This window comes from Vulpes lagopus, chromosome 17 (genome assembly GCF_018345385.1).
Source record: "Vulpes lagopus strain Blue_001 chromosome 17, ASM1834538v1, whole genome shotgun sequence".
In the NCBI taxonomy this organism is placed as follows: Eukaryota; Metazoa; Chordata; class Mammalia; order Carnivora; family Canidae; genus Vulpes; species Vulpes lagopus.
The window spans coordinates 5,637,553-5,658,765 of record NC_054840.1 but is presented as its reverse complement, the minus strand read 5'-3'; the positions used below and the strand labels follow the sequence as shown (position 1 = coordinate 5,658,765).

The 21,213-nt window shown below is 40.5% G+C and overlaps 1 protein-coding gene across 1 annotated transcript in view; it reads left to right on the top strand.

The window, feature by feature from the left end:
- Positions 1–21,213, top strand: part of FNDC3B (fibronectin type III domain containing 3B) — a 336,187-nt gene that overhangs the window by 167,666 nt on the left and 147,308 nt on the right. Inside the window, exon 4 of the mRNA XM_041731610.1 lies at positions 13,923–13,999. Coding sequence (XP_041587544.1) covers positions 13,923–13,999 — 77 coding nt within the window. The remainder of the gene's footprint in view (positions 1–13,922; positions 14,000–21,213) is intronic.

Genomic DNA, 21,213 nt, shown 5'->3' with positions numbered 1-21,213 from the left:
ATTTTTATTGTGTTCTGTCTAGCTTACTATTTCCCAGACTCATCTGTAGAGCACCTATATCAAAATCAGTGAAGTGTGTGGTTGGTGGGAGGTTGGGGGGTGGCAGCGACAAGGAGAGGTGGCCAGCCTGTGGGGGAAAAAAAGCAGATACCAGAGGTCTGGAAATCTACATTTTCAGAAGGCCCCAGGGATTCTAATGTAGCTCACATTTGAGGTTTACAACTGGAAGGATTTTAGGGATTGTCAACCAACAGCTATTTTCTAGAATCTGCAAAGCTGGGGATCCCCTGGGTGGTGGCTCAGCGGTTTAGCACATGCCTTTGGCCCAGGTGCAATCCTGGAGTCCTGGGATCGAGTCCCGCGTTGGGCTCCTAGCATGGAGTCTGCTTCTCCCTCTGCATCATGAATAAATGTACACATAGATGTACACGGCAACGATGCCATGTAGTGTATTACTCTTCAAGAAAGCATAGAATTTCTTAGGTTTCTTTTACTTTGCATTTGAGGCAGTTAATATGGACAGTGAAGTGACTTGCCTGAAGCCCTGCAGACTGGAACTTGTATCTCCCCTAAGCACCATTGGTTTGGGGCTGAGGGGCATGTTGAAGAGAAGAACTTTAAAAAAATACCCCTCAAAAGCTAAAGTGAACCAGTGACTGGTGTATTCCAGTGATGCTCTTTATATATTGCCATCTTGAATATCATGCTCCTGTCACCATGGACTGTCTAGTCCCTGTGTCACCTTGATTGGAAAACAATTCATTTGAGATTAATTGGGGCCCTGTACTGAGTGTGGTTCTCTGCGTGGTTTGTATTCTACTCCCCTCCCCACCAAAACCAATGCCCCAAGCCCACAAGATTATTTTCTCTTCCTGCTTTCCCTGCCCCTTATTCCATGTTAGGCTGTTTAGATCCTCCCCTCTTTTCAAAGAGAGGGTCAGCTTTCTACCCCAAACCCTTCCTTCTCTGTATCTGCTATTCACTTTGTTCTAGTAGCACGCGGCCTAACAGACCTGACCTCCTATCTGTGGCCAGAAAATTTTTAATTGAATGTTTTGATGTTTAAGTCCACCAAAAGTATACATGGCTGAAGGTGTGTCTTGTCGAACCTCGGGACAGGTGCACATATATACCTGGGGGTTATTTTATATGAAATCAAGGGGAAGAGGAGTCACAAAGCAACAGTGGTTTCTCAGAGGCAGCGATGGAGGAAAAGACAAATATTCATGCTCACAGTTCAGTCTGAGTAGGAGTGTTTGGAAAGGGAGGGGTGGGTACAGTCCTCACATTTTACCTTGAGGGACTTTACAGGAGTTGCCCATGTGTTTGTATGTGTTGCATATCTGTTTGTGGCTCTGCTCTTGTTTAATAACCACTGAGCATGAGTACTGTATGTGAGATTCCCATTTGGATATAATTTGTTCGTTTTTACTGAGCACATTGATAATTTTGCCTTCTCCCTTTCTGACCTATCCTATTAGGCTGTAGGCATAGTCTTGGCCATTCCTCATTAAGCAAACTGAGGGCCTGTAGTTGTCTGGATGACATAACTTTAAAATCCATCCATTCTCTGGGACGCCCTGCCCTGGTGACTCAGTCAGTTAAGCATCTGACGTTTGATTTTGGGTGAGATTGACCCTGCATAGGTCTGCTTGAGATTCTGTGTCTCCCTTCCACCCCCCTTCTCACTCTCTCTCATTCTAAAATTAAAAAAAAAAAAAAATCCTCTTTAAAAAGTAAAATTTAAATAAAATATATCCATTCTCGTGAGAAGCCTGCTGCTTTTCAGCATAGGAAAAAACAGCAGTGAGTCAGCGAGGAGTCAACCTTTCTGGGTGACCTCTTCCCTAAGCATAGACCCTTTAGTTTCATTTGACCCTTAGTGCGGGGAGGGTTGATATTTAAAAGTGAAATTGTAGACTGCTGGGCAGAATTGTTTCTGTGGAACCAGTGTGCCAGGACTAGAAAGTATTGATGCCATAAAGCAGGCTGCTGCCCCTCCAACAGTAACTATGTCAGCACATTTTTATAGCTGAGAAAATAGCTGGCCAGGGTGACCCAGCCTTCCCACAGTTACCCAGAGGTGTTTACTGACTGCCTTTGATCAGACTTCAAATGAGAGAGTCTCTCCCATTTGTGGTGGTTGTTTACTGTCAGTCCGGGCCTGCCCTTTGTTTTTCCCCTACAAACACAGGAGTAAAAGCAGCAGGCTGTGTAAACACGGCTGGTCTGTAGGACTCTCCTTTACTTCCCGGGCTTCCCCTGTGAGGTGCTGTAGGTAAGGCAGAGGCGAGAGCTCCACATCCAGCTCGTCGTTCCAAAACCCATCATTAGATCCCAGCCGCGGGACAATTGAGAGAATTTTTATTAGCAATCAAAACGCTTTTGTAAAATCAGGTTGATTCAGAAGAGTGCAGGTCTTGGTTGGGAGAGACCCTATCCAGCCTGACGTTGGGCGGCTGAGTGAGGGAGCGGCCTCCTCGACTGGAGCGCAAATGGCATCGGGAAGCTCAGCCGTCCCTTGTGTCTCCTGACATGTCGAAGTTCCTTTTTGTCCGTTTCCATGATAACCATTGCTTTTTAAAAAGTAGCCCCGTTCCAGGATCTCAGACGTTTCTGAGGTGCGTTAACAGAACGAAGCCGTAAACCGTGTTGGGATGTGGGCAGCCCGAGGCTTCCCTTGGTGGCAGGCCTCCTGCGGGGGCCGCCGAGGAGCCAACCCGAGAGTAGTTTCAAAGGGGGTCCTCTTTGGTTTGTCTTGCAAACCTCGTGAGGGCACCGGTGACTGCCTGTCCCCGTGTACTGGGTGGTGACAGGCTGGGGGGCGCCCGTCACCCTTTGTAATCCAGCCCTCTGGTGGGTGGGGGTCCGTGTTCTCACGTGTAATGTGAGCAGTGTCCGACAGCTTATAAGGAATGCGGTCGCAGATCGCCTGGTCAATAATCTCGGGACTGTTTTCACACTTGTCCCCCTGGCGCATGACCTTGGGATCGTGAAGCCGAGCACGGCCCGAGAGGCTCTTCAGAGTTGTCAGGACAATAGCTGTTGGCTGTCTTGGGGTTTGCTCGCTGTTCATCTGTCCTGCAAGAAGAGGGCCTGTGGCCAGCCCAATGGGGTGGGAGTGGGGGGGCCTGGGAGGAAGAGCGGACGTGTCCTCCACCCCCCTCCCCTTCAGGGCCCTTCCGGAGAGCGGAGGAAGCTGGTCGAGAGAATGAAGGCAACCCCTGGAAACCCGTTCCTGCTGGCATGCTGCTTTCCTGCCATCAGCTTTTTTTTATTATTTTTATTTTTATTTTTTTAAAGATGAGAGAGAGAGAGAGGCAGAGACACAGGCAGAGGGAGAAGCAGGCTCCACGCAGGGAGCCCAACAGGGGACTTGATCCCAGGACCCCAGAGTCACGACCTAAGCGGAAGGCAGGCGCCCAACCGCTTGAGCCACCCAGGCGTCCCCCTGCCATCAGCTTTTAAAGAGCAATCTTTCTGATTCTTTCTTTCCCCTACAAAACTAATAGGCTTTCCTGATTGTCTTTAAAAGACAACAGTTTGTGTTTTGTTGTAGGATGTTTAGAATAAAATGTGAAATACTTTGCTCTAGTAAATTGTTGCCCTCAAGGAGACTGCCTGAGGGGCTCACGGGAATTCTGCTGAGCCCTTTCGGGCAGTTCAGTGTTCCTGGTGACTCCCCCTTGGGTCCCTTATTAGCCGGAATACCAGCTGTTGGGCGATATGGTCCTCTTGGCTCTGTGGGGAGGGGTGAGGGCCTCCAGTGCCCTTAATGGGCACAATAGGAAATATGCTGGGGAAGAAGGCTTTGAAATAAAGGGCATCCTACCCCTTTTGATCTCTTTATTTTAATTTCACTGCTAATATTTGTTGAGACTTAAAACATATCAGAAGTCCTTCCTTAATACTGTTGAGTTGTATTAGCATCATTCCTGAGAGCTCTGAAGTTTAGAAGGGTCTGGGTTTAAGTATATACAAGCAAATTCCTGGATTATCTGACATTAAAACCTGACATTAAAAATCAAAACAGAGACAGACCGAATGATACTATTCGCTTAGATAGTTTCACTAACAGGGTGATAGTCAACGTGCTTCATTTGCAGACTGGTAAATTCTATCCTGAATTTGGATAAGACAATAAAGGGACCCTTGAAAGCAAGGCCTCCCGAGGCCTTGGGAGGTCCAGCTTCAGCAGCAGGGTGAACCCACTGTTTGTTTTTGTTTTGTTTTGTTTCCAAAGAGCAACTTCTTGAACTGTTCCTCCTAGGCCTTCTACCTAATTCTTGAATCATCTCTATTGCTAGACTACGGTTGCACCAAATAGTCCTGCTGCTTGGGATGTCTGGGCTATGCGCCTGACTCCATGCCTAGATGCACAGTGTCTGTCCCAGAAGCCTCAGGCCACAAAGCTGGGCTGTCCCCTCTCCCACGCACGCCTGTGCACCTGTGCATTACTCATTCTGCATGCCATTCTCTCCATAATTAAGACCAGAAATGCTTGTTCTCTTCAATGTCATTGTGTCCTTGGCATCCTGCGCGGGGTCTGGCAGCTAGATCGGGTTCAGCAAAGGTTTGTGGAACTGAACAAAGCAGCAGGCAAGGGTCCTGAAATCGGGAGCTGAGGGCTGTCCTACTGGCCTCTCCTAGTACCTGATATCTTTGACAGTATGAGTTTGTATTTCTGAAGCCCTGGATTTAAATCAGGTTCTTTTTTAAAACTGTCAGATCATGACGCCTGTAGTGAATGGATTCAGCAGCTCACTTCACTCTTCCTTGCCAATCACTGGGAGCTTGCAGTACGCTTCCCTTACCTACCCTCTGGATGATTTTTATTGTCCAGCTCTAGAGCTCTTGGCCTCTAATAAAGCAATTGCTGCTTATTTATATAGTAGTTTATTGCTAACATAGCTGTTGTAAAATCCTCTCTGTGGCTTTTAATTCCTTACAGCATCTTGTACGATAAGGGTTTATTGAATGGAGTCCAAAAAAATATTAACTAACGTAACTGGAGCACTCTGATCACACAGTAATTATATGGGTTTTATTAACATTTAAGCCTAGAAACAACTTGATAAGGTAAATTGGGTAGATATCTCAGTTTTATTGAAATTGAAGAAAATTGGGATTCAGGAAGTTTAGTCTCATGTGAGAGTTAAATCCTTGTCTCCCCAATTCCTAAAGCCCTTGTTACAGCTAAGCAGCAAGGCAAATTCCAAGAGTAATATTTGGAAAGGAAAGACTTGCGTTTCAAATCGGCAAAACAGGCTTAATAACTAACACGCCACCTCCTTGTGTGTTGAAATGGTTAAGTGATAAGAGGCGGTGACCCGTTATTTATGAATTCTATCAGTGACTCAGTTTTGGTTCTCGGTATAGCAGTTGACTTCAAGAAGGTTTCAGCAGGAATGTTTAGTCATTAGGCAATTTGTTGTTATGGTCACTTGCTACTTTTAAGGACAATGGCTGAGCCAGACTAGAAATTCTTGTAAGAAAGCCAATGTCAGAGACGTGTAGAGGATTGACTTTCAGAAAACAAGGGCTGGTCCTTTGACTTAGAGCTGTCTCAGGACTTTTGGAAGTTAGGCACACCCAACTTTCTAAGGTTTCCTAGAAATTAGGGAAAGATAGCAGGTAATTTGAGGGAAAGGTAGAGAGCTAGGATTAGGATGGAGAAGTAGATGACCACGGGAAAGCATCCTTCCTTCCCTTTTTCAAATTTGGTTCTTATTTTTTCATCATAATGAATATATCTAGAGTGCATTACATTTTTCAATGGAGGGTACTGTTTCCAAGCTACAAGATGGGACTGTTTTTAAGAGAAAAAATGCCAAAAACAAACAATTAACTTGCTCATTTGAGAGACTGTAATTCTTCATTTGTCTCTGTGGTAAATGATTGCACACTATTAATCTTTTTGTTCATACAGTATTTTTCTTCTAGTTGCACAATGTTAACATTGTTAAAACACCGGTATCTGACCAGGCACCAGGAGGCTGGGTACTTTTCTGTACATGACACCTTGTAGTCCTCAGAACAACTCTTGACAATAGCCTTTGGTCATCCCTTTTTTTAGGTCAGAAAACTGCTAATCAGAGAGATTTTAAGAAACTTGCCCAAGGTCATGCTAGAAAGTGGTGAGGTTCTTTCAAACCCAGGCCTCCTTAGCTTCAAGGCGTTTTTGCTCTTTGCAGGCCTCAGATTCTACTCTTCCCAGCCTGTTTCCTCTCTGGCAGGATGCCTTTGGGAAGAAGTAGTTACAGGTCACAGACAGAGCAGCTTATCTGAGCCACAGAAATGTGCCCTCTCTACCTGGCTTCTGTAGGAAACTTACACCTGGAGGGAAAATGACTTACTTAGCAGCAACATTTTCAGGAATAACACGTCTTACTCCCAAAGGAAAGTAAAATTAGAAACAACCGAACTACTCTACTAAATCCAAAGGGCCTTATAAACGTTCATTTCTGTAACTACTAACATGTCCATGGGATGACAATCTCTTAAAATTTTGCTAAATTTAGACAGTGCCTGAAATGCCTCCTTGTGTTTATTTGTTTATATGTCTGTATCCCTGTAATTAGACTATCAGTCCTTTGCGGAGAGAGAATGTATCTTACTGGTCTTTGCTGAGCACAGCATCTCGAAATAGCATCCTCCCAAATACTAATGTATCAGGAATGAAGTTGTGCTATAGGAGATTTATACTCCATTGCCTCTGGTAGTTTATTAGTAACACCAATTTTCCTATTTTAGGTGTTTTTTTAAGATTTTATTTATTAATGAGAGACAGAGAGGGGAGGGGGGCCGAGACACAGGCAGAGGGAGAAGCAGGCTCCACACAGGGAGCCCGACTGGGAGATCCCGGGTCTCCAGGATCACGCCCTGGGCCGAAGGTGGCACTAAACCACTGAACCACCCGGGCTGCCCTATTTTACATTTTTAAAAAAGATTTTATTTATTTATTTGGGGGGGGGGGTGCAGAAGAGAGAGGAGGAGCAGAGGGAGAAGCAGACTTGAGCAGGGAGCCTGACCCTGGAGCTCCATCCCAGGACTCTGAGGTCATGACCTAAGCAGAAGGCAGATGTTTAATCAACTGAGCCACCCAGGCACCCCTACATTTTTTTTTTTTTTTGGTTAGATGTTCATATCTTAAAAAAATGAAGTGAAATGCACATAACGTAAATTTAACTATTTTAATTCATTGGCATTTAGTAAAATCGCAGTGTTGTGCAATCACTGCTTCTATTCTTAAACATTTTCATCATCCCAAAAAGAAACCCTGCACCCCACCCCGTAAGCAGTTTCTCTCCAGATCCTTCCTACCCCTCAGCCCTTGGAGACCTCAAGTCTGAGTTCTGTCTCTACTGATTTATTTACTCTGGATATTTCATAAATGGAATCATCGTACAATATGTGATCTTTTGTGTCTGACTTTTAATTAACATGTTTTCAAGGTTCGTCTTCATAGCATGAGATCATGTATCACTACTTGATCGCTTTATGGCTGAGTAATATTTCATTGCATTATATCATATTTTATTTACCCCTTCATCCTTGAATGGACAAGGCTTTTGGCTGTTTCCATCTTTTGGTTATTGTCAGTAGTGCTGCTGGGAACAGGTGTGCATGCATATTTGAGTTCCTATTTTTTCTTCTTCTGGTTATATACCTAGGGGTTGTATTGATGGACTATATAATAATTTTATATTTAACTTTTTGAGGAAGCACTGAACTGCTTTCCATAGGGACTGTACCATTTAACATTCCTACCAGCAATGTATAAGAGTTGCAATTTCTCCACATCCTCCCCAACACTTATTTTCCATTCTTCTGAGAAGAGCCATTGCAGTGGATGTGAATTGGTATCTCACTGTGGTTTTGATTTGTGTTTCCCTAATGACTAATGGCATTGAACATGTCATACTTGTTGACTGTACATCTTGGGTGAAATGTCTCTTCCAGCCTTTGCCCCTTTTTAAATTGGGCTGTTTTTTGTTGTTGTTGTTGTTGTTCTGTTGTAAGAATCTTTTACATACTTGGGATACAGGTCTCTTACAAGATACATGATTTGTAAATATTCGTCCTCCTTCTGTAATTTCTGTATTCACTTTCTTAAAAATGTCCTCTACATGAAAGTTTGTAATTTTGATGAATTCCAGGGTATTTTCCCTTTTTTTTGCTTGTGCTTTTGGTATTATCTCAGAGTCGATTGTCAAATTCAATATCATGAAATGCACCCTGATTTCTTCTAAGAGTTCTATAGCTTTAGGCCTTATATTCAAGTCTCTGATCCATTTTCAGTTAATTTTTGTATGTGACGGCAAATAGAGGCCCAACTTCATTCTTTTTGTCTGTTTGGAGGCATTTGGCAATTCCATATGACTTTAGGGATCAGCCTTTTCATTTCTACCGAAAGGCCATTGGAATTTTGATGGTTACGTTGCTGCCTCTGTCGGTCACTTGGAGTATATTACCATCCTAACAATATTAAGTCTTCATTTCATGTCTTTATTTAGGTGTTCTGTAGTTGGATTTCTTTTTAATTTATTTCAGGAATAAGATTTTCACACATCCACGCCTTGGTTAAATTTATTTCTAGGTATTCTTTTTGATGCTGTTGTAAATGGGGATTGGTCCTTTTAAAATTTCCTTTTCAGGATTGTTCATTGTTGGTATAGAAAAACTCAGTTGACTGATGCGTTGCTGTTGTAACCTACAAATGTACTGAATTCATTTATTAGCTCTAATTTTTTTTATGGATCTGTAGGATTTTCCACATAGGGATTATGTATTGTGAGTACATATAGTTTTATTTCCTCCTTTACAATTTGGATGCCTGTCCTCCCCACCCCTCAATTGTTCTGTTGAAGAGTGGTGGTGAAAGTGAGCCTTCTTGTCTTGTTCCTGGTGGTAGGGGGAAAGATTTCTTTACCCATTGAGTATGGTGTTAGCTATGGATGCTTATCATTTTTCAACCCACCAAGTCAGAGGTTATCAAAGTGTGGCCCTTGGCCAGCAGCTTGTATATCACCTGAAAACTGGCTAGAAACACTAATACTTGCCACCGGCTCTAGAGTTTAGCCATCTGGATTTTAAGAAACCCTCCAGATGACTCTGGTATACGCTGAAGTTTAAGAACGATTGTGCTCCATTTTGAGTTTCTTTGAGGTTAGGACATGTGTTTTGAAGACCTGCTTTATTTCTTTGTATTCTTTTTAGCTCTCTTGTGAGATTAATCCATGTTGAATAGTTTTTAAAAAATAATAAAAATTAAAAAAAGAATGTTAGAGTTTCCCAAAGTGCCTACACAATCTCTTACCTTGTCTACATGTCTTGTGTCACCATAAATAATTGGGGATTCATTATTAGTTATTCACAGCATTCATCAGAAAACCTCATATTTCATATTCAGTTTTAGATCAACGGCAAATAACACAAGTACACTTTAATTTAGACCATTTATTCTGATAATTACTTTCACTCTAAGTGTCTGCTTACCTGCTACCTATGGACGTATCCTTAGGACTACTGCTGCCACCAGGAATTTTTCTTTCGGCTATTTACAAAGACACAGTGGTCACTTTCATAGGGTTTGTTGGATTTTTGTCACATCATTACTGTGCCTTTGCTTTTTTTTTTCTCTGTTTCTTTTACCTTGCTGTTTGTCGTCTCAGCCTCTTTTACATCTTTTTTGAATAAGATAATGTATATTTGTTAATTCTATCCATTTATTCATGAGAAATACAGAGAGAGAGGCAGAGACACAGGCAGAGGGAGAAGCAGGCTCCTCGCAGGGAGCCCAGTGTGGGACTCGATCCCAGAACCCCGGGATCATGACCTGAGTCAAAGGCAGACGTTCAACCACTGAGCCACCCAGGGGTCCCTGAATAATATAATACTTAAATATCAAGATAAGAATGTGATCGATCGCTACTAAGGGCTGTTGTTGAAAATAGCCATTTGAACACACAAGTACTAGTTTGTAGACAGATGTACTATTTATTCACTACTTGTTTACCTATTGGTGAATACTCAGCTTTTTAAAATACCATTTAAAATTGTCCAGAGTTGTGGTGTAATTATTTATTTATAGCTGGTCTTTTTCTAAAGCTGGTTTGAATGATACTTAATACCCCGTATTCCGATTTTCCACCCCTTTCAGATTTCTGACTCTCCTTTGTACGCTCACCTCAAGTCAGTCTGGGTAACCTTGCTCCCAGAATAGGTGAAAATGCTGAGTTTAGCATCAGAACCTGGGTTATCTACGTATATGAGCTCTGAGAGTCACTGGTAGCAGGAGGAAGCACAGAGGGAAATAGGATGTCCTCACTCACAGCCTTGGCAGGAGCTCAGAAGCTCTCCAGGGCCATGTGTGGTCCTAAAAATACAACACTGCTGGGCTTTCCTTCAGCCTCTTTGATGTGGGAGTGAAGTCCTAGCATCCTTGCAGGAATGACTGTTGGTTGACTAAACTGTTCTCCAACCTTTCTTGTTTAAGGTTTGCTATAAGCAAACCAAAAATCAATTTGTTAACAAATGCTAGCAGAATTTTAAGATGTTAGATGACGTACTTACATATTGCACTTTAATTTTTTAAGGACTATAAGCAATCATAGTTCTTGTTTGTGTCTCACATCTTGTTCAACTAAAAAAAGGAATTCTTGACATTTGAAAGTCATAGGCTAAAACCTGAAATCGATCACATTTCCCAAGGCATTTTTTCATGGAGTTACTTGGCTTTTAGCGAACATTCTGCTTCCATTCTAAAAATCGTGCATGTGACATTTTTCATCTGTCTATGGAAGAGTTCATGTGGTCTCTAGCTGAGCTTGCTTAATTATTTTCTCAAAAAAAAAAATCTGACTGTAGTTTGGAGTTATATGTTTGTTTACTTTGGTTTTCAAATTATTTAATCTATGAATGCATATATCTGTGTAGACCCATCTAGATGTAACACAAGGGTTTAATTAAAGGAGTTTCCAAATGCCTCAGAGATTTAAAGTTTTTTTTTTTTCTTTCCCCCAAAAAAGTTTAATAGTTCAGTGATTTCCCAGTAAAGTCAGAGGTTGGCTTGTTTAAGAAAATTATGTGGCTTCCCCGCCTAACCTATCCAGTATTAGTTTGAACAAGGAGAGAGCATTTTCACCGTATTCTAAGAGGCTTATCATTTAAGTCCTGTGTGATTAAAGGACATCAATTAAAAAATCAAAAGGAACCAAGTAGCCCTAGAAGTTTAGGAAGAGAAGTTTGTTTTAATTAGGGAAGGTTTGTAATAATACCAGAAGGTTCTCAAACGTTAACAGTTGTGCAGAGGCAGTAAACTCACAGTTTTTGAGGTTAAGTACTTAAGAGAAACAGGAACTTCTCATACTACCATTGTGAATAGATTTAATTTTGCTAGCTTTTACACTCGTAGATGCCTGTGGGTGCAGTGGGTTGCTTCAGAAAGGAGAGGAACTTAGGGTTCCAAGGCATAGTTGAGTTTTGGGAGCCATGGCTATATATTTCGCAATGCCCTTTGAAAGGGTTTGATGACAGTGACAAGAGGAAGGGGGAACCAGCATGGTAAAGTCATTTGGCTACTTTTGAAATCAAGGCCAGGAAGAAAACATTTTCTGGCTGTAAATCACTTACTTGTCCTACATGCTTTAAAGCATTTTATACAAATGACTTTAACAGTTTTAGGGGTCATGCCTAGGGTTAAGAGACTGTTTGCCTGGTATATAGTTCGGTGATTAAAAAGCAATACTTTATGGAGATGGAAGCATTTCTGTTCACAGTCTGTACTGTATTTATCGCAGGAGCAAGCTTTGCCTCCTGGGTCGGTATCGTACAAAGTGTACACTTGTTGATTTTATGTATTATAGGAACATGGAGTATTTAAAAAAATGTACTCAGTGTAATTGTAACAAACAAGAAAAAGCAAAAAGTTGTAAATCAAATGAAAAAAAATTGTAAAAATCGCTTTTTCATGAGTGATTGCTGTACCATGCAGTGATTTAAGCACTTTTGCATGTATTATTGAATTTAATCTTTAAACCCAATTCAGGGGGGTAAGAATTGTCATTCTCATGTGCACCTGTTGAGAAGTGAAGCTCAGAAAGTCAAAATTGTCTAAGGTCACCGAATCTGTATGAATAGTGAGCTGGGGCCTGAAACCCAGGCGGAGGCCTCTGATGCCTGCTTATGGAGCCGAGAGCATTGACTCAGGTTTCAGGGAGTGCTAAGGCTGGTGTCCTTGCCTAGGATTCTTTTTTTTCCCGGTGAGTCAAATCAAGTAAAAATGTTTAGTAAACACCTAAATGTCTTGATGGCTATGACCAAAATGTTAAGGCTGATGAGAAAGACGGATCTGGAAGATGATTTGGAAAGTGCCTCCGGGGCTGGTGGATGTATCCGTTTAAATCATACTTAAAAAGGGAATGGTTTCATGCAATTATCCACTCATGTTGTTGTTGCCTTTTGCTTTAATTGCCTACCAGTGTGTTAGCATGTGAGCAACTGCTGTGGTTTTGTGTGTATTAGAGCCTCACAGATAGTTTAGTTGTTTGGGTGTATTGTCCATGGAGTTGGAGTGAACTCTAGTCATGAGGAGTGTTGCATGAATATTAGCATCTTTTCTGCCCTGCCCCTAGTTTTTTCCCTCCTATACTTGCAGACCTGCTAGTAGGCAGCCAGTATCCTTGTCCCTCCACACGCTGCACTGGCTCTCTGCTGCGACATCACACTGGATTGCCCTCTGAGGAGAAAGGTGCATCATGCTTATAGTGTAGATGCAGCACTGGGTGGAGGCATCGGTCTTTTTTTTTTTTTTTTTTTTTTTTCCAAGGAAAGTGTTCTGTTTTTCTTGGGTTTTGTTACAACCGAACAATTTTAATCGCCGGCAGCACAACACGCATTAGGAGAAAGCAAATAAACAATACGAGGCACTTGGAGCCAGGAAGTCGCATCTCAGACTAGAAACACAGCTTTGGATTGACACCCGGGCAGTGGGTTGCTAACTAGGGGAGCCAGGCACCCAAACGAAAACCAGTGACCGTGAGGTGCTTGCACTTCCTCGGAAAACATTTCATCAGAGGGTCATGGGAAGGGTGTTAGAAGTTGATTTTAATGTTATGACCATCAGTTTCTTTGTAATTATTCACTCAGACTGTGTCTTAGATAACTGAGTGCTGCCTTTCTATTCTTTGTTTGCCATAGATGTGTGATTAACATATATTGAATTTAATTTTTTGAAACTAACATCTTGTTCACTGAATGCTTTACTTTGAAATAATCCAGGTAAATTTGACATGAGTATTCTGATATGCCTGATTCTGATAATGCCTAGTTTTAAAACGTGATCTATTTTTCCCCCTGTCTTATAACATAAGAGGCATAACAAACTCATTTGGAGTATTTTAAAGGTTTCTTCTGTTTCAAATAGTTGGTATGTTATAGTAACTTATTGAAAATAATTGAAATGAAAATTATAAACCCAAAGTGTACAGGAGCCTTTTAAACCAGAGGAGATAGATAGATAGATAGATATAAATTAGAGGAGACAAACACATTTAAACATTTGTTTAAGCATTTATTACCAATACATTCTTTTAAAGGCAAAAAAAAATCATTTTGCTGTACTTTGTTAGATGATTCTTAACTGAACAGCCTTGGTTTATGGAACTTGAGGCTCTGGGAATCATTAAATATTTATAAAGATGCTCATAGTTTTGTGTTGTTGGGTTTTTTTTTTTTCCTCCTTATATAGCTGGAGAATTCATTTTTATCCATGATTTCAATTCTTAGGCATGTGTCCCAATTATTGAAGAGAAAATAGTCAAAGTAATTGTCTTCATTCTTGATATTTTTAAAATACCAATAATTATTTTGAATAATGTGTATTCCTTCAGCTGTTAATGTCTTATTTTTGTCTTTCATAGGACCTGCTGAAGTTCCCATGATGTCACCTAATGGGTCCATTCCTCCCATCCATGTGCCTCCAGGTTATATCTCACAGGTAAACCACTGGACAGGCTTCTCCACTCACTATAAGCACTATCATTGTTCCAAGAGAATATATGCTGAGGCTTCCAAAACTTATTCCAAGGTTCACTGAGTTAGGGTAAGGCGAGAGTTGTCCTCATTTTGGTAGCACCACATGGCCCCTCCCAAGTCTTGCTCTCTTGACTTGTCAGAGAGCCAGAGGGAGAGAAACACGGTAGGCTGTTAGGCAGTCCTCAGCCAAGGTGTGTTCACACTCGGTTGTGCTGTAGAGATTTCCTTCCATCTGTACCACAATTTGTTGGAAAAAAAGAGTTTGTAGACTTAATTGGTAAAATACCAAAGGAGACATTGTTAAAGCAAATAGGGACCACCCTTTATTATTGGAGTCCCATTTCTCTGTACTGTGGCCCCACCTGGGCTTGGTGAATTGCTGAGTATGATGTGAGAACTTGGCTATTTGTACTTCAATTTCTCTGAAATTTGACTTTTTTCCTTAAGTAAAATAGCAATAGCAATTTAAAAAGTAACAGCAATTTCAGAGGTACACTGGAAGAATTAAAAAAATATATTAAATGGTAAACTAGACAAGGTTTCCAGTGTTCAGGGTACCTAGAATGTGGATGTTTGTACATACTTTCATTTTGACCTGTGCTCAGTGTGGAATGTGCACTTCTTTGACTGTCTTCCTGTACAGCTTCTTTTCCAGGTGCCGGACTATTTTTTTTTCTCTCCCTGCCCTTTTTTTGTGTGTCTGTGTGTGTGTGATTATAAGGGCATCCTTTACTCCTTAGGAAAAAAAAAATCAGAAAAGACAGAAGAGAATAGAGAAGAAAATATTTATAATTTTACTACCCACAGAAGAATCATTGCATAAACATTTTTTTGGATTATATCCTTCTGGATTTTTTCCTTTCTATTTTTCCTCTGTCTCTCCACTTTTGAAGTGGTTTAAAAATGTATAATTTTCAGTATTTAATGATTTTGCTAAGGCGAAAAAAATTGGCAGCTGCATAGGAAAATTGCTAAAGTGCAGGCAGGAATCAAAGATTTATCCTTCTCTGATGTTAAAACTTAGCCATTTCTTCACTGTCTAAACTGTAGTGCAGCCACTATAATTTCATTTTTTCCATCCCTACTTCTACGTGAGCCAATTTGACATCTCTTTCTTTCTTTCTTTCTTTCTTTCTTTCTTTCTTTCTTTCTTTTTCTTTCTTTTTTTTTTTTTTTTGAATAGTCAAAATGTTGGCCCGTCTCCCCACTGTTGCAAATAAATGACTTGTTTTACACAAGTCTTTGTAAATAAGAATCACTGGAAGGAGAAAGGGTGCAGAGCAGGCCTGTCCAGCCAGGACACGTAATGATGGATCACATTCACGTCACCAGTCAATTAACAGAAAAGAACAAGGAATGTAGAATTCCATTATGTCTCCTGCTCATTTATTTTGAGGAAGTGTTTCATTCCATTGAACCGAGTACAGTTCTCACAATTGTGATAGCAGAAATAACACCTCTTTTTATACTAAAGGCCCATTTAAGGAATAGCAGTTAAAAGTTGGGACATTTCTAGTGAAGAGAAGCTGCAGAGTGTTTTTTTTTTTTTTTTTTCCCTGTGATTGCATTAATTGCAAAACATTTATTGAGAGTCCTAGGAGAAATAGAGAAGTTTAGGCTGTGGTATCTTTCTGATTCTATAAAAACTTCTATAGAAAATCCAAGTAAAAGGATTACTAGCAGAGCTGTAAACTCACTTTGGTAAAACTGATGATGGAAACATTACATTGTGAAGCACTTTCTCAACTGACAATTAGGGCAGAAAATGCTAGAGGATATTGGAAGAAGAGTAGAAATGGAATAATTTGGATTCTGAGTTGAGAAAAGGGAAAAAAGCCATCTGTTAAGGCATGTATTCAATTTCATTTAGATGGGTTCCCGGATCAGAAGATGGGCCCAGAGTTAAATGACCTTCCGTGGTAGCGCTCTCTCTTTAATGATGTCAGACAGTGAAGTGTCTGTGTAAAACAGATGATTAATTTGGAAGAAGACTGAGAATCTGGTAGAATGTGTGTACAACACCTTTTTAAAGCTCATGGCATGTATCGTTCAAAGAAATGAGGAGGGAGGGGAGCCAAGTGTAAAATGTCTTAGGAGACTTGTTATCACCAAGAGATCTAAGGAGCAAAGGACATTTTGTCATGTAGTTGTGGAAAGAGTCCCACACACACAAATTCTCCTCCCAGCTGGGCGTATTTGAGAAGTGCCCCATACTAGTCTGTCCCTGTGCCTATCAACTCTGCATTGTATCCCCACAGTTCTTCTGAGTGTACATAGCATCAAAGCAGAATTCAAGTTCTCAAGTATAATGGATGGATCTTTAATAGTCAACTTTACTCTCGTTCCTAGGAGAGTAAAGTTTTTTTCTGTTGGCCTACATTGCTACCACCTTAAACTTCTTCTGTCCCTTGGATATATCTGGCCTTTTCTCAACTACCTACTTTTGTGCCCATTATTTCCCTCTTCTTGGAATACTCTAGAACTCTTCTTCATCTGAACAGTTCAGTCCCCTTTCTTGTTCAGATGGCCCCCTTCAGTGTGACCCTTTCAAGAACCTCCAACACAGAAATGGTGGTTCTGTTTTTTCTACGTCTTTGTTGCTTCATCCCTGTCTCCATCATGAAGTATGATACAGTTTTATATCCATCCTCAAGAACTCCTGGTGCCTCTGTTTTTATTATTTATTTATTTTTTTGCCTCTGGTATTACATCTGAGAATCTAGAATACTGCCTGGCCTATAATCGTAGGTACTTGATAAATGTTTTTAAATGTAAGTGACTGGCCAAGTTGAAATAAAGTAAATATAGCATAGGTTTGCTTCAATGATTTGGAGGTTCAAGTGGAGTAATAAAATGCCTGATAGTTGGAAAAGTAGTAAGATCAGAGGGATGGATACCTACAAGAATGAAATTCTCTGAATGTGGATTTCAGAGAGAAAGGGATGTCAAGACAGTGCAGAAGAGGGAATTATAGTCTCTTCAAATGGTGCTGGACAACTGGATATACAAATGCAGAAAAATGAAGTTGGACCTCTACCTCATACCATATTCAAAAATTAAAGCAGATTATAGATATAAGTGTGTAAGAGCTAAAACTATATAACTCTAGAAGTAAAATTTCATAATCTTGGATTAGGCAATTGATTCTTAGATATGACACTAAAGGCACAAGCAGCAAAAGAAAAAAATAAATTTGATGCCATCCAAATGAAATTTTAGGTGCTCAATCCGAACTTTTTGACACTATCAACAAAGTGCAAAGGGAACTGAAAGTATGGAAGAACATATATGCAAATCATAGATTTCAGAAGGGCCTAGTATTTATATAGGAAATCTTAAGAATAAAAAGGCAACCCAATTTAAAAATGAGCAAAGGATCAGAATAGACATCTCTACAAAGAAGATGTGTAAATTGTCAGCATATGAAAGGATGCCGAACATTGTTAACCATCAGGGAAATGCCCATCAAAACCACAGTGAAATACACTTCACAGGTACCAGGATGGCTATAGTTAGGGTTGATGATAACAAGTGTCGACAAGGGTGTGGAAAAATTGGAACTGTTATACACTGCATGTAGCGATATGAAATGGTACAGCTGCTTTGGAAAGAAAAGCATTTGCTCGGAGTTAAATAGAGTTATCACATGACTCAGCTCTTCCATTCCTAGGCGTGTACTCAAGAGGAAGGAACACATGTTAACACAAAAACTTTGAGGTGTTCATAGCAGGATTATTCATCATTGCCCCTCAGTGGAAACAACCCAAATGGCCTCAGCTTTATGAATGGATAAACATGATATGATATATATGCATGCAATGGAATATTATTCAGCCATGAGAAGGAAGTACTGATAAATCCTAAAATGTTGATGAACCTGGAAAATACTATGCTAAGTGAAAGAAGCTTAGACACAGTATCATTCTACTTCTTTATAATGTCAGGAAGGAGTAAATCCATAGACACTGAAAAGTAGATTAATTATTGCCAGGAGCTGGGGGAGACAGTATTAGGGAATGTCTGCTAGTGGGTATGGTACTTCTTCAGGAGTGATGAAATTGTTCTGGAACTTAAAATAGTGGTGAATGAATGGTCATTGAGTTCTGTGAATATACTAAAAACCACTGAATGAGGTACTTTAAAAAGATTTTATGGTATGTAAATTCTATTCCAGTAAAGCTTTTATAAAAGAGAAGGGAAGGGGGGTTGGGGAAGATGGTGACTGGTCCTAGTTATTTATTATGGCACAGCTGGGAAACATGGGCCAGCCTGTGTTGGTGCAGCCTGTGACGGTGGGAGTGACTACTGTGTGGTGTGCACTGTGCTAAAGGCTTTCCTTACTTCACTAGTTTTCACCATCTTAACTTCACATATGAGGAAACTGAGGTCCCAAGTAGAACCAGGATTGTGACCTAGGTGTTTCTCAGTTCACAGACTTAGTTTCCTCTGAAATGTGATTTCAGGGTCAGCATCAGAAGCCTGCCTTGATACATGTATTTGCTTTGTGACATTACTTTCTGCCAATGCACGGGTGGATGTGTGGCATGGCTGCTCGTGCATTTCCAGTGCTAAAATACCAGCTGCTCACATATAAATAAGGTGGTCCATCAATGGAAGAAAACTGAAGAGGGAGGCAGGTGAATGATTAAAGATGTGACATTAGTAACACTAATCGGAATCAGTGGAGAAATTCTTGATTATAGCATTCGTTAGATAATTTTTTTTTTTAAAGATTTTATTTATTTATTCATGAGAGACACAGAGAAAGGCAGAGACACAGGCAGAGGGGGAAGCAGGCTCCATGCAGGGAGCCTGATGTGGGACTTGATCCCGGGACCCCAGGATCATGCCCTAGGCTGAAGGCAGACACTCAACTGCTGAGTCCCCCAGGGGCCCCTCATTAGATAATTTAGTACTGAAAGTGCTTTAAAGACAATTGGCCAGTTTGATCAATACAAATGTCAGTAATGAAGAGATCATCATCTTATAGAAAGATAAACATCTAGCTTTGGAAGACAGCTTTGCAGTCTTTTTGGTGTGGGGAGCGGGGGTGGGATTGAGAAGGACTGAAGCCATGGACCTAAAGATCTAAAGATCGTGTAGACTTGGAGTGGGATGGGAGAGCCATGGAATCTTGTCACTTCACTCCGTGGTCTCTGATAGCTCCTGTTTTTAAGTGTTAAAACATGTGCCTTACTTTTTGGTGAGAGGCTGGGAGAGGTCTGAGGAAATAGTAACCTGACCTTTTCAACTTAAGAGAAAATAGAGGCTAAAATGTTGTTGTTTTTTTTTCCCCCAACTATAAAAAGTAGACTTAGGTAAGAGGGCATTTAGTCTTACCACTCTCATCAGCATTATTTCTATTCCGTAAAAATGATTGTGAGTGTGATTAGGGTTGAAACCATGGGGTAAGGGCAAGGACTACAGCTGGGAAGAATATGGACATTACTTGAAGAGGCCTGCCTTCAAATCCCACCACATTACACCATGGCTACTTTCCATGTAGCTTGGACAAATTCTTTTGCCACATACGTAGCAGTAAGGATTCAGAGAAATGTTATGTGAGGTATGTAGTCCACAGTGGGCATTCAGAAAGTGGTAGATACTATTGTGAAGAAGACTGTTAGAACAATTTCGAAGAAAGTTTGGCAGACTCTACCTTCCTCGATGCCTACTGAGATTGCACTGTGTGACGCAAATTTTTCCTTTCGCTGTATACTGTCCGTGGTTTCCCTCAGTTTTTTAACCTCCATATTAACTTTATGAATAATTTATATGTAAAAATTTCTTAAGCAGACGCCTTGAGTTTTATTTTCCATGCTTCCTTGGTAATTTACGAAATATCTTTCAGCTGTTACGGGAAAAAATTTCATGTAGACCAAAAGATTTATTTAAGCCCATGAAAAGAAAAAGCGAAACTTTCAAGTTCATGTTGTCATTTGGGCAATCGCTTTTTTTTTTTTCAGATTAACTGACATAACTCAAAAACTTCAAATAGTAATCAAAGTTAAGTGTTTTTGTTGTTATGGCACAAGTACACACTTTACCTTGATTCAGAGTTTTGGGGATTTGTTAATGGGTCGGTACCTGTTGAAATTATATATATTTCCTTTCCCTTGACCAGGGAGAGGCAAGAAGATTAATCTGTTGAAAAATGCATTTATATTTTGGTTGATCATTCTCCATTGGGGATTGTTTCAAGAGTTGGCCAGAAATCAGAGCCCCTGTGAAGAAATAATGGGGTCTGTTAGATGGAAGGCGTAGAATGCTTTCCTCCATTTTGCTCAGTGAAGCCAGCTGAGAGCTGTAAATATTAGCCCCAACTGCTTCCCTTTGGTAAATTCCAACCTGGGATTAAACCAGTGCTGGGTTCTACCTTCAGGATTATGAAAACGATGAGCAGAAAGGAGCATAGAGGATTGCCCTGTGCCCTGGCAGTCTGAGAATCAGACCCATTTGGTAGCCATCCAAGACTTTAAGTCCTTTAGAAGAATAGTTTTTTTTTTTTTTTTTTTTTTTTTTTTAATAGAAAGTTAGGAAAATTTCCACAACGAAGACTGTGCAGAGTGGTTGGGAGCTTCTGTGGAAAAGATCAGAGAGGATTTATATGTCCATTCTGTGTTAGTTCCATTATTAACAGATTCACAGCAACTTTATTTTTCATTTTATAGCTTATTTTGTCTGAGGAATGAATTACAGACGCAGTTGGCAGTGTTACATTAAAGAAATATAGCAGGGACGTACCCTCCCTCAAAGCATTGTGTGGCTTTCCTCTTTCTGAGGTTTTTCTTGGTCTCCCAGTTCTGTCTTTTCTCTTGAATTTCTTTCATTTCTGAGAACCTGACGTTGTGGCACAGCGTAGAACACAGGATTAACAGGGGGAAATGTGAGCTTGGTGGGCCCTGTGTCCAACCCCTTGTGTAATTTTAGGGTTTTGTTTGTTTTTGTTTTTTCTAATTTCCATTTAAATTCTCGTTAGTTAACATTGGTTTGGTGTTAACACTGCTGTAATATTGGTTTCAGGAGTAGAATTTAGTGATTCATCACTTACATATTAGGAGTATTTTCAAGTTATTTATTTGGTGTTCCCCTTGTTTGTTTACTTGGTAATTGGGGTCCGTTCCCCCCCCCCGGTTAGCATGTAATGTAAGCTTTACAAGTCCAGGGATCCTATGT